The sequence below is a fragment of the Hippocampus comes genome, unplaced genomic scaffold (genome assembly GCF_001891065.2).
Source record: "Hippocampus comes isolate QL1 unplaced genomic scaffold, H_comes_QL1_v1.1 scaffold39, whole genome shotgun sequence".
NCBI lineage: Eukaryota > Metazoa > Chordata > Actinopteri > Syngnathiformes > Syngnathidae > Hippocampus > Hippocampus comes.
In genome coordinates this window covers 3,758,536-3,772,350 of record NW_017842054.1, presented here as the reverse complement: position 1 = coordinate 3,772,350, position 13,815 = coordinate 3,758,536, and the positions used below count along the sequence as shown (strand labels likewise).

Genomic DNA, 13,815 nt, shown 5'->3' with positions numbered 1-13,815 from the left:
ATGTTTTTTATTTTTCTGGTTGTTGTTGTTTTTTTTTTTTTTGCTCACTTGTTTATGTTACACTCTTGCATGTATGACTGGTGACATGAGGACTAGAAAAAAAAATTAGAATCCACAAACCAACTATTGCATCAATATCAAGCAACACACCACAGGTGGACGCTCCGAACCGAGGGAGGGGGAAAAAAAAAGTGGCAAAACTGTAATAAGTAGTAGTGAATTCCCCGTCAGCTTTGGTTTTGATGTCATTGCCGTGACGAGATGCTTTACCACACAAACGAGGTGAGTGAGGGTGACCCGGAAAGGCGAAAGAGCTGAAGTCATCTGACATGAAATGAAAAAAATGAGAAAAAAAAAAACAAGCACCAGGTTGTAGACGTCCCCTTGAGGTACTACCGAAAAATCAAAACCACCGGTAAACTTGACGTCATGGCGATGTCGCTTCTTCATCACTGCCTCAACCCCCCCAAAAAAGCAGAAAAATATACAGATTATGAGCTTCCAAATACAATCATAATAAATATGTCGACTAAAAACAAAAACCAAACTTCTATAATGTGAGTCCACTTATTAAAGGGAACATCTCCCTCCCTTTTTTTTTTATTCTCCCCAAGCGCTTCCTTGACCTGGTTCAAGCGATCGCATTCGTGTAGAAATGTCGTCATAAATGTGCAGTGCTTCAATAAAACTTCTAAACACAAGAATGGCTTTGTCCATTTTTTTTTCTCCAAAATCCAAATCGGAAATAATGTGCTTGCTTTTTGAACGGAACACATCAATGCTGGTCGAGTTCATGTTGAACTACACGTCGAATTCATTTCAACAACCACATGCATAATTATGGAAAGCCCTTTGAGCATTCATCCCATATCCTTGATATTTATCTTAAAACGTCCATGTACTAGTATGCTCTTTGTCTTCACCGGGAATACAATTTGTTTTTGCTACGACCTTCGGCTAGTTATCAAGGGCAATGAATAAATGCGGCAATGGCTAGCCAGCTTAAGTTCCGTGTATTAGTACGCCCAGTACCACTTTTTGGGCCTACCAGCACACAATTAATTACACCAAATAACAAACGACTATGCTGCACTAGTATTACAAGGCCAAACTAGTAGCCATGTCACGTACGAGTAGTCCTTCTAGATTCGTAGCACCGAAATAACCGGTAGTGCTTCAAAAGTAATATGTAGTTGTCCTACTAGTGTGCAGTTACGAACAAAAATGTGTGTGTGTGTGTGTGTGTGTGTGTGGGGGGGGGGGGGGGGGAGCAAGACGCAGTCGTTCGACTAGTGTTTTGTATAGTAGTCTTACTAGTCAGGACAAAGCACAGAGTAGCACAGGGACCTGAGGCTGGATATCAAATAAATGCTCAAATGGCTTGAGGCCAAATGTGGCACGAGTTAAAAAAACAAAAACGTACAAGTACGACAGTTGTTCCGACTGGTTGGCTGAATCGTCTTACTAAGGGAGGATAAAGCACATACTAGGACATGGACCTTCAACTGAGGCTTATTTTATATATACACTGTACATATAAACTAAGGCTTATAATGTTACTTATGCATTTATTCCATTGATATTCACCTTATGTTTGTACTAGTAAGACATGTTCGCTCCACTAAGCGCGCTAGACTGTCTTACTGGTCGGAGCAAAAGGGCGAAGGAGTGCACGGACCTTAAGATGGATAACAAATAAATGCTCAAGCGGCAAGTATGGGCCAAATAGTGTGACGGGTAGGATGAAAAACCCGAAAGTGGTAGCGCACAGTGTAAAAAAAAAAAAAAAAAAACAAACAAACATCACTAGTAAGACACGGTTGTTCTCCTCATGCACCCCGTTTGTTCAACCAGCGCACTGAATTGTCTTACTCGTGAGGACAAAGAAGGTACACGGAGCCTCGGCTTGTGGACCGAATGCTTCAAAGGGGCTTTCCATCCATGCGTTGACATGGAGCAAATCCGTCACGGTGGAGATACAAATGGGAGGTGGGGGGCGGGGGAAAGGGTGGGTTTGGATTTGTAAACCTTTTTATTTTCCGCGCCCGTCACAGTTTGCCCCAAAGTCCCAACTGGCGAGCGAGCGCTCACTCGTCGTCGTCGTCGTCCTCCTCCTCGCCATCGGAGAGCGCGGCGCAGGCGCGTATCTGCCGGTATCCGTCCAGCCACTTCTCCACCATCTGCGTGACGAGCGGGTGGTTGCGTCTGCGCGAGCTCTTCTGCAGGGCCACCAGCACGCCGCCGTCCGTCACGCAGCAGTCCAGCCACGAGCGCAGCAGCTTCTCCTGCTGCTCTTCGTTGCCCATCTGGCAAAACGCACAAGCCGGCGTCAGATCGTTGACTTGCGCTCGTCGCGTTTCCACTTCGGCGGGGGCGACGAACGGCAATCATCGAGTTTCGCGACATTGGAATGGAGCATGCTACAATATTCAGATATCGAGTTTATAGAGGAGTCATTCTTTTTAATTTTAAATCATCTTTACTTTTAATACACTAAAATTAATTCAGCCAATTTTATATCTAGAAAAAAATGCGAAAGAATTTGCGAGTGAATGCTGAAATGCTAAATGGAAAAAAAAAATGTAGAATGATATTAAATGATGTGGAAGGGGAATAAATGGGGAATTTTTGTCGGATGTGGAAATTTAGGGCATGTTGAAAATGGTTACCAAGGTGAATTAAATGCGCTCGGATGGACAGATACAAAATGTTTTCCAAGGTGAAATGAATGCGCTGAATGTTTTGAATTTCAAACGGTAACAATGTGAATCTCTTGTGTCGAATGTCACACTGAGAACGAATGGGGAGGTTTGGGTTGGAAGTGTTGAAATTTGCGACAATTGAATTTTGGGAATGAGAAAAATAATAGCCTGCCTGCCAGCTGTGAATTTTTGGAATGTACCTAACATGGGGATGACGCAAATGTGATGATTTCGGTGGTCATAGATGCGTGTCAAAATAATGGGAAGGGGGAGGGGGGGTGATGGGAATCATGAAAAGAACTTACTTCCTGCGCAGAGAGGAAGTGGATGTGCAGCAACTTGCGGTCGCTGTCGACGAGCGGCAGGAAGGTGACGGTGACGTCGTCGTCCGTGTTGAGGTTGGCGCCGGCGCCGCGATTGTCGAATCCGTCGTTCTCCATGGCCACCAGGGCCGAGAAGTGGCCGCGCGTGTAGCCGAGTGCGATGGGGCTCTTCCAGCAGAAGCTCTGCTCCCACAGCAGAGGCAGGTACACGCCTAGCAACACACACACACAATGCATCATCAGCAACGTTTCACAACTAAACACAGAAGTATCCGCTACCCTCGTGAGGATAAAGTGGCTCAGAAAATGTATTGATTTGCCTTTTCATGAATTTGTCTTTAAGAGCCGTGTGTAAGAAGGTGTTTTGAGATGTGATGGGTTCATGTTTTCATCGCCAAGAACTTCACCACACCACTAGAGGGCGCCCATGCAGCCCACTTTTGAGAGTTCGGAGCTGCGCACCTTGAAAGCGAGTGAACCCGAGCGTTTCCCCACGGAAACTTTTGTAGTACTTCACTCCGTAGACGATGATGGGCCTCCGAAGTATGTGCGCGAGGACGAAAATGTGAGTCTGCTCCAAGCTGGACCCCGGCTGCGGAGGAAAGAACACACGCATCGGGTTGCTTACTGTGCACGGCGGCCACACAAAACAACAACGCAGGCAGCCTGGCGCTAACCCACCTCCGCTTACTGCAATGCAGGAAGCACTCGCAAAGGCATCAATAGATCATCTCCTCGAATAATTGACAATTTCTGACAGGCGGACGTTACCTGACTGGCCAGCGACAGGATGAAGGCCCAGTCTTCCTGCCACTGCTCCTCCCGGAGGGAAAAGTGCAGGCCGAAGCTTTGCGAATACCACGACTCCCATTCCTTCCAGCGCGTGTAGAACCTTGGCCAACAAACACACTCGACTTTCAAAGGGTTCGACTTCTGTGTATGTATTACTGCAGGTTATATGCTAAAATAAGTTGCCTGATGATTTCAGTTAGCCTGTTGATGGTATTTTGCATGTATGTTAGCATAAAGCTAGCAGACGTACGCTTGATTTTTGTTTTGGTTTTTTTTGTTTGGGGGGGGGCTTGATTTCCACTCGCCTTCTCACAACCCCCTGGCTCTGCCACTTCTGGTCATGATAACGAAAACAATTAGCCCAGCTGCATTTGACCTCCCCAGCTGCCCTGGCAACAGTAAGCAACACATCTCCACAAAATGTCAGTTAAATGGCTGTTAAGTTATCAAAAACAGCAAAGCTTTGATACTGTGTGCAGGCAAATTTAGGAACGTGGGAATCCTTTTTGTGTGCACAACTCTTGGACTTTTAGACACAGGAGCAAATGAACTCCTTTGTATAATAATCATGTTTCATCCTAGTCGTCCCTGGAAGAATGGGCATGACACCCGCTCAAAACGGGCTAATTTCATCAAGACAAGGTCCAGTGAACGCTTTCCGTTTGGATCGATGTGCCAGTGAGTGGGGGGCGGGGCGTCATGCGGCACATTTTTCAAAGCCAAGCGTTGCATCGAAGTGTAAAACATAAGCAACGCGAGCCGGCCGCATGTCACGTTTCAGCTGCTGTCGCTGCCGTCCTTGAAGGCAGCACCGAGTGCGGCCTCCGCAGCAGCCGCGGGCCGTGCGCTTGGTCCGCTGCCAGGGAAGGACCGCGGGGTCTTGGCCGACTTGAAATTTCTTGGACCACAGGCAAGAAAAGACGACAGCCGCAGAGCGCGCCGCTATGCGGGACTAAAACGGCCTCCTCGCTTCTTAGCTTAGCAATTTCGCCGCGTGCTGCACATTCACGAGCCACCGACCGCGGCTTCACGTCACCCGTTCTTGACCAAAGAGGCGGCAAGTGGCGCCGGCGCCACAATGTCGGAAGCGAGCGCCCGAAGTGCGTCGCAATGCGTTTTGTCCTTTTAGCGCCTCACCAGTGCGAGCAGTCGTGGAGGCTGTCGTGGAGCGTCTTGCGCAGGACCGAGTCCTTGTCGTAGATGCCCCAGGTGGCCTGCAGCACCGAGTCCAGCAGGCAGTCCCCGGCCGTGCGGTTCCACAAGGCGTAGAGCCGGCTGTCCAGCCGGGTCCCGAGCTCCAGCGACCAGTTGATGATGGGAGACTCCTCCTCCAGCTCTGGGGAGAAACGGTCGATGGGCACGGAACTGCTGTCACATTGTGTGATTTGGCGATGCTGTTGCCGTGGTAACAGCTTGACAAGATCCAATCCCGGTCAACTGTTTGGGTCAAGTGATGTTTTTTTTTTCTCTCATTTCATTCGAGCTGGGTATGTTGGATATGAGACAAGAAGAACATGGCAAAAGGCCGAGATGGCCTATTTTTGAATTTATCTTACAGTGACAAAAGATTGCCAATCTTTAAAAGAAAAAAAAAAATCAACATATGCAGTATTCTAAAGTTGATTGAGAAGATATCAGGATTATTTCGTTCAGCCAAAATTTTCCTCAAAATTGGCCGATAAAATGTAAACAATGTCGATGCATTTTTTTCTTTCAATTGATGTCGAATTGTCATTCTCAGGAATAAACAGCGCAGTCCGACATTCCATTTTTCAGTAGAGTGACCTCTACTGGCGAAAAACGAACGTTTTGTGTTTCCACACGCTATTGCATAGTTGCAAACAAACTCCCCTTGAACTCACTCTTTAGCAAGCGTATGAATCATTGTGGGCGATTGTCCGTACAGGGCAATTTTATTGCGACAAAAAAAATAAATAAATAAAATAAAAAGAATCCAGTTACAAATATGACACCAGATATGAGATTGTACTCTGCTACAGGGCGGACGGAACATGTGACCCGGTGGGAAGACAACAAGCCACTTGTGTCGAGCGTGCCGTGCTCTCTTTGAAGCACAGCGAGCTTAATCTATTTAATAGCGGACCTCCTCAGTGCGTCGCTGACGCAACAAGCGACTGGAATCGGAAGCTGCATTTTGTGCATCACAGAGAAACTTTCTGGGTGGGGGTGGCGCAGAAAGTCGCCGAGCGCTTTACAAAACCACGTGATACACATTTTAAATCCTAATCTCTTCATCTAAACTGGGAGGGGTGGGGGGGAGGGGGGCCAGCAGTCTTTTCTGTCCACATTTCTGGCAAAAGTAAAATCCCAAATGCTTGTTATGTGATCCTTACGCCCTTCCTGTGACTCAATGCGCGTGAGGTAAAGCGTTGCCTTTTACGGCGATGCGTGCGTGTGTCTGGGAAAAGGTAAAAAAAAAAAAAGAAAAAAAAAAGGCTTCAGAACTGTACAAAAAGACGAGAAAAGAAGCAGCTGGCAGAGGGAGAACCATCAAGGAGACACTAACCGTTCTGGCAAGGGAGGAAGTGCGATGAATAAACCACTGCAAATACTTGGCGTGCTTCCTATTGGAGGATGAGTGCAAGCGCACGCGCGTGTGTGTGTGTGAGCGTGTGTGTTTTGGACCACCGTCAACCTGGATCTGGTTTAACTCCCTCCAACAGCAATTTGTACATGCACTCACTGCTCTAAATACGACATCGTATAGCTTACCTTTTTGTACGTCTCGGTCCAAAACCTCGTCAAAGAGCTTTTCCTGAACGGCTGGGGGCAAATCCTCAATATCTGAAAACAAATACACCAGAAAGAAAAAAAGATTTCTTCACTTTTTTTTAAAAGTAGTACCTTCTTAAAGTGGATATTCAATGGAATTTATACTCGACAAACTTGAAACTCCAGAAAACAACAACAAAGGCTTTCTACTCTATTCTGGTCGTGTTTGCTAATGAATGAAGGCGCCACATTTACAGTGTCGCGTATGAACGGCTGAACTTTATTTGTGGTTCATCGGCTGCTTTTTGAATGGCCATTTAAATGAATCGCCATTTAAATGTGATTGGTTAATTCTGAACACTGTAACATCCCAAGCTATGAGAGGGTGTGCGCACTTGCGCAACCACATGATCTCACTTGTTTTTTAACATCCCTCTCTTACCTTACTTTTTTCCCCAATTGGGTTGTCCAGATTATGGGTCACATTAGTTGTGGGAAAAGTTTTTCCAATGGTTTATCTTGGTCTCGCTTTGATTGAAGATCACAAAAAAAAAAAAAACTGGCATTTGAACACAGGCCTACGCCACAATTTTTTGTTGTTGTTCTGGCCACAATAACCAGTGGCTTTCCGTCAATGCCGGGTGGCTCTTGTCAACACAGTAGCCAATTCTTTGACGAAAAGACAAATGAATGCATCGACTGTGCGCGGCCAAAATAGTGCAACTCTCCGCTGGTGGCTACAAGCCAAGGTCGCCGTTGTCCCGCACACGTCGAACCAGCGATCATATTTTTTTAAACAATAGTCCAGATTGTGAGCCAGAGGTAAACTGTCTCATCTGGACAGCGTTCAAAACTAGCAGAAGGGAAGGCACAGAAACACACAGCCTGTGGGTTGTTGGAGCTAACAGCCTCTTAGTGCTCCGTTAGCATGCTGCTGCGGTGGCGGTGGTGGTGCTGACCTGCGGGCAAGGTGAAGGTGACCAGGTCAGTGAGGAAGTAGCAGGTGAAGTCCCCCTTGCGCTGGTGGAGGGAGGCGGCCACCTCGCGGCGGATCTGCTCCGTCAGCTCGGGACACACCATCGCCGGGATGCACTTGGCGGCCTGTTGTGACACCTGGGAGGAGGGGGGTTGTCACGTAAGGAGAGAGAGAGATTTTAGACAATTGCGGGAGGAAACCAAGAGTTCAAAGCAAACATGGTGAAGCAGCATTTAGCTGTTATGCTCCCAACAGAGATGAAGTGAGCCCCAAGTGAGCATGCTTTTTTAAATCCAGTGAAAATGTAACGCCCTCCAACGATAGAGGTCCTTTAAAGCATTTTTAAAATACATTTTGTTCCGTTACGAACTTTTCCTTGCACTGCATGTTCCTTTAATCATTTTAGGAAGACGCCTTTTATTTCCGCACTTTCTTTTGAAATGTCTTTAGTTTGTAAATGTTTTTCAATATTGTACTTTGAACTACTGAAAGCACACTGAGTTACTTTGTGTATGAAATGTTGCAAAATAAATAAAGCCGCCTTGCCTTGAGAGTCGAAAACGACCGCGATTCACTGTCTCTCGCTAATGTGATTTATCTTGCGTGCCAGTGAGGACGACAACAGGAAAGCATTTGAAACATTTTCAGTTGTTGCGCCCGGCGGCTTCAAACATTTTTGCAGGCATGCGCCGACGTCTCGCTCGGCGCTCACCGGCTGACCCGCTCTGACGGCAAATTGGGCCAGTGAGCGAGAGCGCGGTGAGGTGAGGTGCGCGGCCAACAGATAATCTGGGATAACGCTGCCGTCAGAAAGCAAGCTGCTCCGCGCGCCTCAGGCACGAACCAACACACAAAGGCGCACGCACGCGCGCGCGTTTCCGGCGCCGCCGCGCTCTCCGCTGACCTCGGTGAGCAGCACGGCGAGCATGTCCTGCCGCTGGAAGCGGATGGCGAGGTGCACCAGCGTGAAGCCCACGTCGAACGCCGACGGGCGGTGGAGCAGGTGCACCTCGTCGGACGACAGCTGCCTCGCGATGTCGCCCCCCGACGTCTTGTAGGTCTCCACGGCCGCCAGGTCGCCCTCCACCACGCCTGTGTGGAAAGACGAGAGGAAATTAAGCGCGGTGCAGTCATACCCCATCAGGTCGTTGAGAAGCAAAGATTTGGACCGTCTTTGGACACTTCTGCTCAGTTACATTTACGGCGGGTGTTGGTGCGTGTTTATTTGGGTCATTTTTGCAGACACTGCATTCCACGCTGTATTAACAGCGTGGAATCGATCTGCGCGTTGACGCGGCAACTCGCACTGGCATTGAAATCCGATACTTCTCCGATTATTATCGACTTCTTTAAGAGGCCCGATTTCGATGTGAGTAGATCCCCTTGCGTGCATTTCTTCGTTTTACGCTGCTGAGATGCAAATGTGGCATTTGAGAGCAAATTTTTACATTTGTATTTTTACTCTGCACTGAACCATATCGCCTTGGAGCGTACACGAAAGTAAAAATGTGTGTGAGACTTGAATAAATTGAAGCATAAAATGATATGAGATCTGGTTGAAGTTCTTTGGATACAGCCGGCCGATGTGAGGAGACCAAATACAACGATCCGAGTGGTTTCTAATATTTTGCAACGCCCCTTTCTCTCAGAACAAAGCGGCACAGTTGCACACCACCGTAAACTGCCATCGCAATGACAAGCACATTGCTTAATGAATAACTCTCAAACAGTGCCAATCAAAGCAATCAATACGAGAGCTTTGATGAAGCGCCGGTACCGGATTTAATTACGTCGTGCGTGCGTGCCTTTGGCGTTTAATCTCCATGAATTATAGTCATAATGAACTGTTTACGCCAAGCGAGTCATTTCAGAATGAAATAAATCTCCAAGCGTAAATGATGTCTGGTACGCCGTACATCTTGGGTGCCCCATCCAACAATTACAGCATCCTCTTGACAGCAATGGAAACACTGTGGCGCTTTTTTTTTTCCCGTGCACAACAACGCTCGGGGAGAGAGAGAAAGAGAGAGAGACATGGAGTGGGTGGAAGGACTCGCCGTGCCATGTGGAGCTGGGCTAGCGCTGTAAGCGATGAGGAGATAAGTGGGGGGGCTACACAAAAGCAATGCAGTGTGTGACAAGAGAGAATCACAAACCAGCAGAGTGGCGTGGGCGTGCCCGCGGCCCCGCCGCCGGCCCTGCGCGCCCGCATTCGAGAAGACGCCATGCTCGGCGCTCGCCCGAGGACACTTGTGGGAGAGAACGTCGAGCATCTTACATCTGTGATTGACAATTCCGGCTGAGCACAGACGGGAGTCAATCACACGGGTGGGAAAGGAGATCAGCGAGACGATCTGCCAGGTTCCTCCCATTCCAAATGCGATCGCAGGGCTGCAATTGAATAATTGACTACTCTATCATTAAGCGTTGGTGAATCTGCTTTTTTTTTTAAATGCAACATTAGTTCCTGTTGACAGTGCCGAAAATGCACACACCAAAATTGATTAGGATTCACTTCTTGGTCAGAAAATAGGCGAAATTGTTATTTTCCAAAGTAAAAGCAGACGATTGCTTATGTCTTATTTTGAAAAGTGCACTCAGCGAAAACTCGAGAAATGCGAGAATGTTTACTGCTGAGAGGCTGAAATTTCGACGATTTGGACCATTTTGAACGAAACAAGGATTAAACGCTAGTCAAAATATTTCACGTTATTAATCGTTGCAACCCTGATCCAAAGTGCAGCAAAGAAACCAGTCGACAAGCTCGTAAATCATAAGATGGGAGGACTGGCAAATATATATCCGTATGAATTTTAATGCGTGCTTGTACTTATTTCATATACTTTGATGTCTTATGCTCCAGGAGGAAAAAAAAAAAAAAAACAACCTCACCAAGTATTTCAAAGTGACACGATGACACCGAGTGTGAAAGCGCACTCGACCAGTGCGTTCTGAAAGCCGGACGGTGCGTTTGTCACGCGATGACTGACGGGAAGTCGCTGTCAGGTGCTCAATAATGCAGGCTGAAAGTCACGACTCTTGCTCAAGACGTCCAGCGGTGTATATATATATAAATATATATATATCTGACCGCGGCTCGACTTGTCACTCTATTTTTAAAAGCGACAGCTCCCCGTCGGAAGCCCGCGCCGCATGTGTCACGCATCACCTCCCTAGCAACAGAGGACAAATTCATGTGACGGATTGTCGACAGCACAATTGGGTTACGACCTCTTTGCCAAGTTGACGTCCCCTCGGCCTCAAAGCGTCCATCAATTCTACCCAACGGAACATGAAGAACTTCAAGAGCACGGTGTTAGTAGCATGAAAGACAAGAGGAAAGGGGGGGTGGGGGGATAACAAATCTCGTTTTCCTTCGAATGTTCATCCTCCCACTCCACACTCACCAGTCGACAGTGTGGGTGGCCGGGCACTCGCTGCCTGTGTTTCACTCGCTCGCCGATAGCCACACACGTTGCGGCGTATCGGCATGCGAGGAGACAAATGATCAAATCTGGACGGGGGCTATGTAAACCCGATGCTGTGTGGAGAATAAACATCGGGTCTTTCTCATCCTTTATTTGACTTTTTTTTCACCAAGCTAAGGCAAAATCAGGTACTCGCAAGCTACGGCGACTTATTCTTTTGGACTCCGATACTTTTATTGAGTACCTTAATAACGATAGTGTGAAACGGTAGTATGGCAAAAAAAGAGAGGGGAAAAAACCCCGTCAGTAGAAGTAGTGCAATTCTACAAATGGATGGCAGACCATATTAAAGACAGAACACCCCCGTTTTGTGTTGTTTGTCGCATTTAGCTCGCAGACGTTGGTTGTTATCTCATCTTTGTTTTACGGTCAACTGGGACAATGAAATAGCTTGGGGCCAAGCACGTTTGGCCACTTGTTCACCATCCGTCCAAGCGCACACAGCCGCTCTTAAAAATACCGGCGCTAAGAAGACAGAGGCTTGCAGCGTTTTTGACGCTGAGGTACTGCCGTGCTTTTTCAGTAGCGGGCCAACGTGCAACCCGACTCAATGTCACGGTTAGAAAGAGCACGCAAGGAAGCTCAAGAGGTAGATCTGTTTTTATGCTTCTTAAACGTCTCTTGGAGGGTGCATGACAAAGATTTGATGATGACTTCAGATGTTGCCTGGACAGAAAACAAAAGGCTTTATAATATGCCAACCGGATTGAGGGTTGAATGATTTGGAAAAATAATTGAATCACAATTTTTTTCCCCTTCTATATGGCCATTGAAAACAGAATTATTATTATTTTTTTAAAGGTCTTCTTACTTTTCCCCCCCACCGTATACACGAGAAACTCACCAACACAGGCGTTGAGGAAAAGCCAATCCATCCTTCTCATTCTGTTCTTAATCTGCTTGAGCTTTTTGAAATCCACCTCGAGCTCTTCTTTACTCCCAACCCCGGCCCCCGACGCAACCTCGATCCTCTGAAAGTCCATGTTCACCTCCGACTCGCGTTTGGAGGAAGGCGGCGACCTCCTCTGGCTGGTGCTGCAGCCCCCGACCAAACCCGCCACGCCGCCGACCCCCTGGCCCCCCACGCCGCTGCCGACGCACCGCCTGTTGCCCCTGTCGGCATCGATAAACTTCGACGACAGCTGCTGCCGCTCGGGCTCGGACGCCAGTTCGATGGGTTCGGCGAGCAGGCCGTGATTGGGCCGCGGGTGGTCGCACACGACGCATTTGGGCGCCTTTGACCAGTTCTCGTAAGTGCAGGCGGCGCAGGTCCAGTGCTGCGCGTTCGTGTTGAGCCGATTGCGGTCGTTGTATTCCTCGCAGGGGTCGGTGACGGTGGACGAGGGCGCGGGGCGGCATCCGGAGCCCGAGGTCTGGGGCGACTCGGTGGGGCTGCGCGGCTGTCCTTGATGGCTGGCGTGCTGCTGAGCGTGCTGCCTGTGACACAGGCACTGAGTGCAGCGGATGGCGCGGGGCCAGTTCAGGTAGGTGCACATGTGACAGGACCACTTGGAGCTGGTCTCGGGGGTATCGCTGGCGCGGACGCGGGGCCGCGCGCTGGAGTCGGGGCAAATGAGCAAAGAGGAGCTCCCCTGGGTGGGGCTGTTGCCGAGGCCGGCGGGGTCCAACGCCGGGGTGCTCTTGAAGGGCTCCTCGGTGATAATGGCGCCCGCGCTGGGCCGCTGCGCGCGGCACATGGTGCACTTGATGGCCGACGGCCAGTTCTCGTAGGTGCAGTATTCACAGGCCCACTTGGAGACCAGTTCGGTCATCGTCGCGCCCGCCCCGAGGAGTTTCGCTGCCGTTCGGTGGGGTTGTCAGCTCGGCAGGTCCACTCGGAAGCAAACGGTGCACTGCAACCAAAGACATGCGGAACATTTTATGAGGGATGTTCAATGTTACTATTCTCCGGATCGATACCTCTAGTATTTTCGATATATAAAATTTCATTTAAACACAATGACACAAAAAAAAAGTCTGATCCGGATGATGATTCGACGATGTGTCAAACTACCGGCGATCAGAGTGTGGCAATTTCATCAAACGGGGAGTAGTCTGACGAGAGATGGACTAGATGAACTATCCTTATACTTAGTTTATCGTTCATAATGTTACGTCAAACATTGCCTGAAGTGTTAATGGAGGTTTCATCATGCTGACAGTGAATGTACAATTTGCAGTGGGGATAATCTATATCGGCCAGATTATCCTATGTTCATCAAGAGGTGAGTAGTTTCAATGTCGGGGTCAGAGCACATCTGCGAAGGGACAATAGGTCAGCGCGAGGGCCGACACCATGCCAGTCGGTCATCAGGCACAACACTAAGCGTTATAGACACGGATGTCAGGACGGGCATTGGGAAAATGAAATCCATGCTTTAGCTTGAGAAAAGATGAGGCATCAGGTGGAGACATACAGTATCTACAACACTGTTTATTTTTGTTTTCTATTTGAGCTTTATTTCACTGAGTTCACGATTTACAGGGTGGATCTTCTATAATCCGCTCGACAGAGTACCGGTATCACGTGTTGATCTCTACTAATGCACATCTGCACAATATAAAAAGAGTGTCCGGTGCACACTGGACTTTCCAGTACACACGGTACAGTTTGCTCCTGCCGTGGAAGTATTTGACGCCACACAACACAGCAATGCGCAATAAACAATCCAGGATGGAAACCTAACACGGACCATAAACACATACGGTAAAAGTTAATTTATAGACAGGGGGCAGAGTGGCCTACAGTACCACAGAGGAGGCTGGTAACAAGAGACAAGGGGGGGGGGGGGGGGGGCCCA

At 48.3% G+C, this 13,815-nt stretch overlaps 1 protein-coding gene across 1 annotated transcript in view; it reads right to left on the bottom strand.

Moving 5' to 3' along the window:
• Positions 1 to 1,593: 1,593 nt before the first annotated feature.
• Positions 1,594 to 13,815, bottom strand: part of zranb1b (zinc finger, RAN-binding domain containing 1b) — a 13,968-nt gene continuing 1,746 nt past the window's right edge. Inside the window, exons 2-10 of the mRNA XM_019860095.1 lie at positions 11,859 to 12,867; positions 8,431 to 8,618; positions 7,510 to 7,663; positions 6,551 to 6,622; positions 4,955 to 5,153; positions 3,797 to 3,917; positions 3,488 to 3,617; positions 3,008 to 3,237; positions 1,594 to 2,306 (exon numbers count right to left, since the gene is read on the bottom strand). Coding sequence (XP_019715654.1) covers positions 2,088 to 2,306; positions 3,008 to 3,237; positions 3,488 to 3,617; positions 3,797 to 3,917; positions 4,955 to 5,153; positions 6,551 to 6,622; positions 7,510 to 7,663; positions 8,431 to 8,618; positions 11,859 to 12,786 — 2,241 coding nt within the window. The 5' untranslated portion in view covers positions 12,787 to 12,867 and the 3' untranslated portion in view covers positions 1,594 to 2,087. The remainder of the gene's footprint in view (positions 2,307 to 3,007; positions 3,238 to 3,487; positions 3,618 to 3,796; positions 3,918 to 4,954; positions 5,154 to 6,550; positions 6,623 to 7,509; positions 7,664 to 8,430; positions 8,619 to 11,858; positions 12,868 to 13,815) is intronic.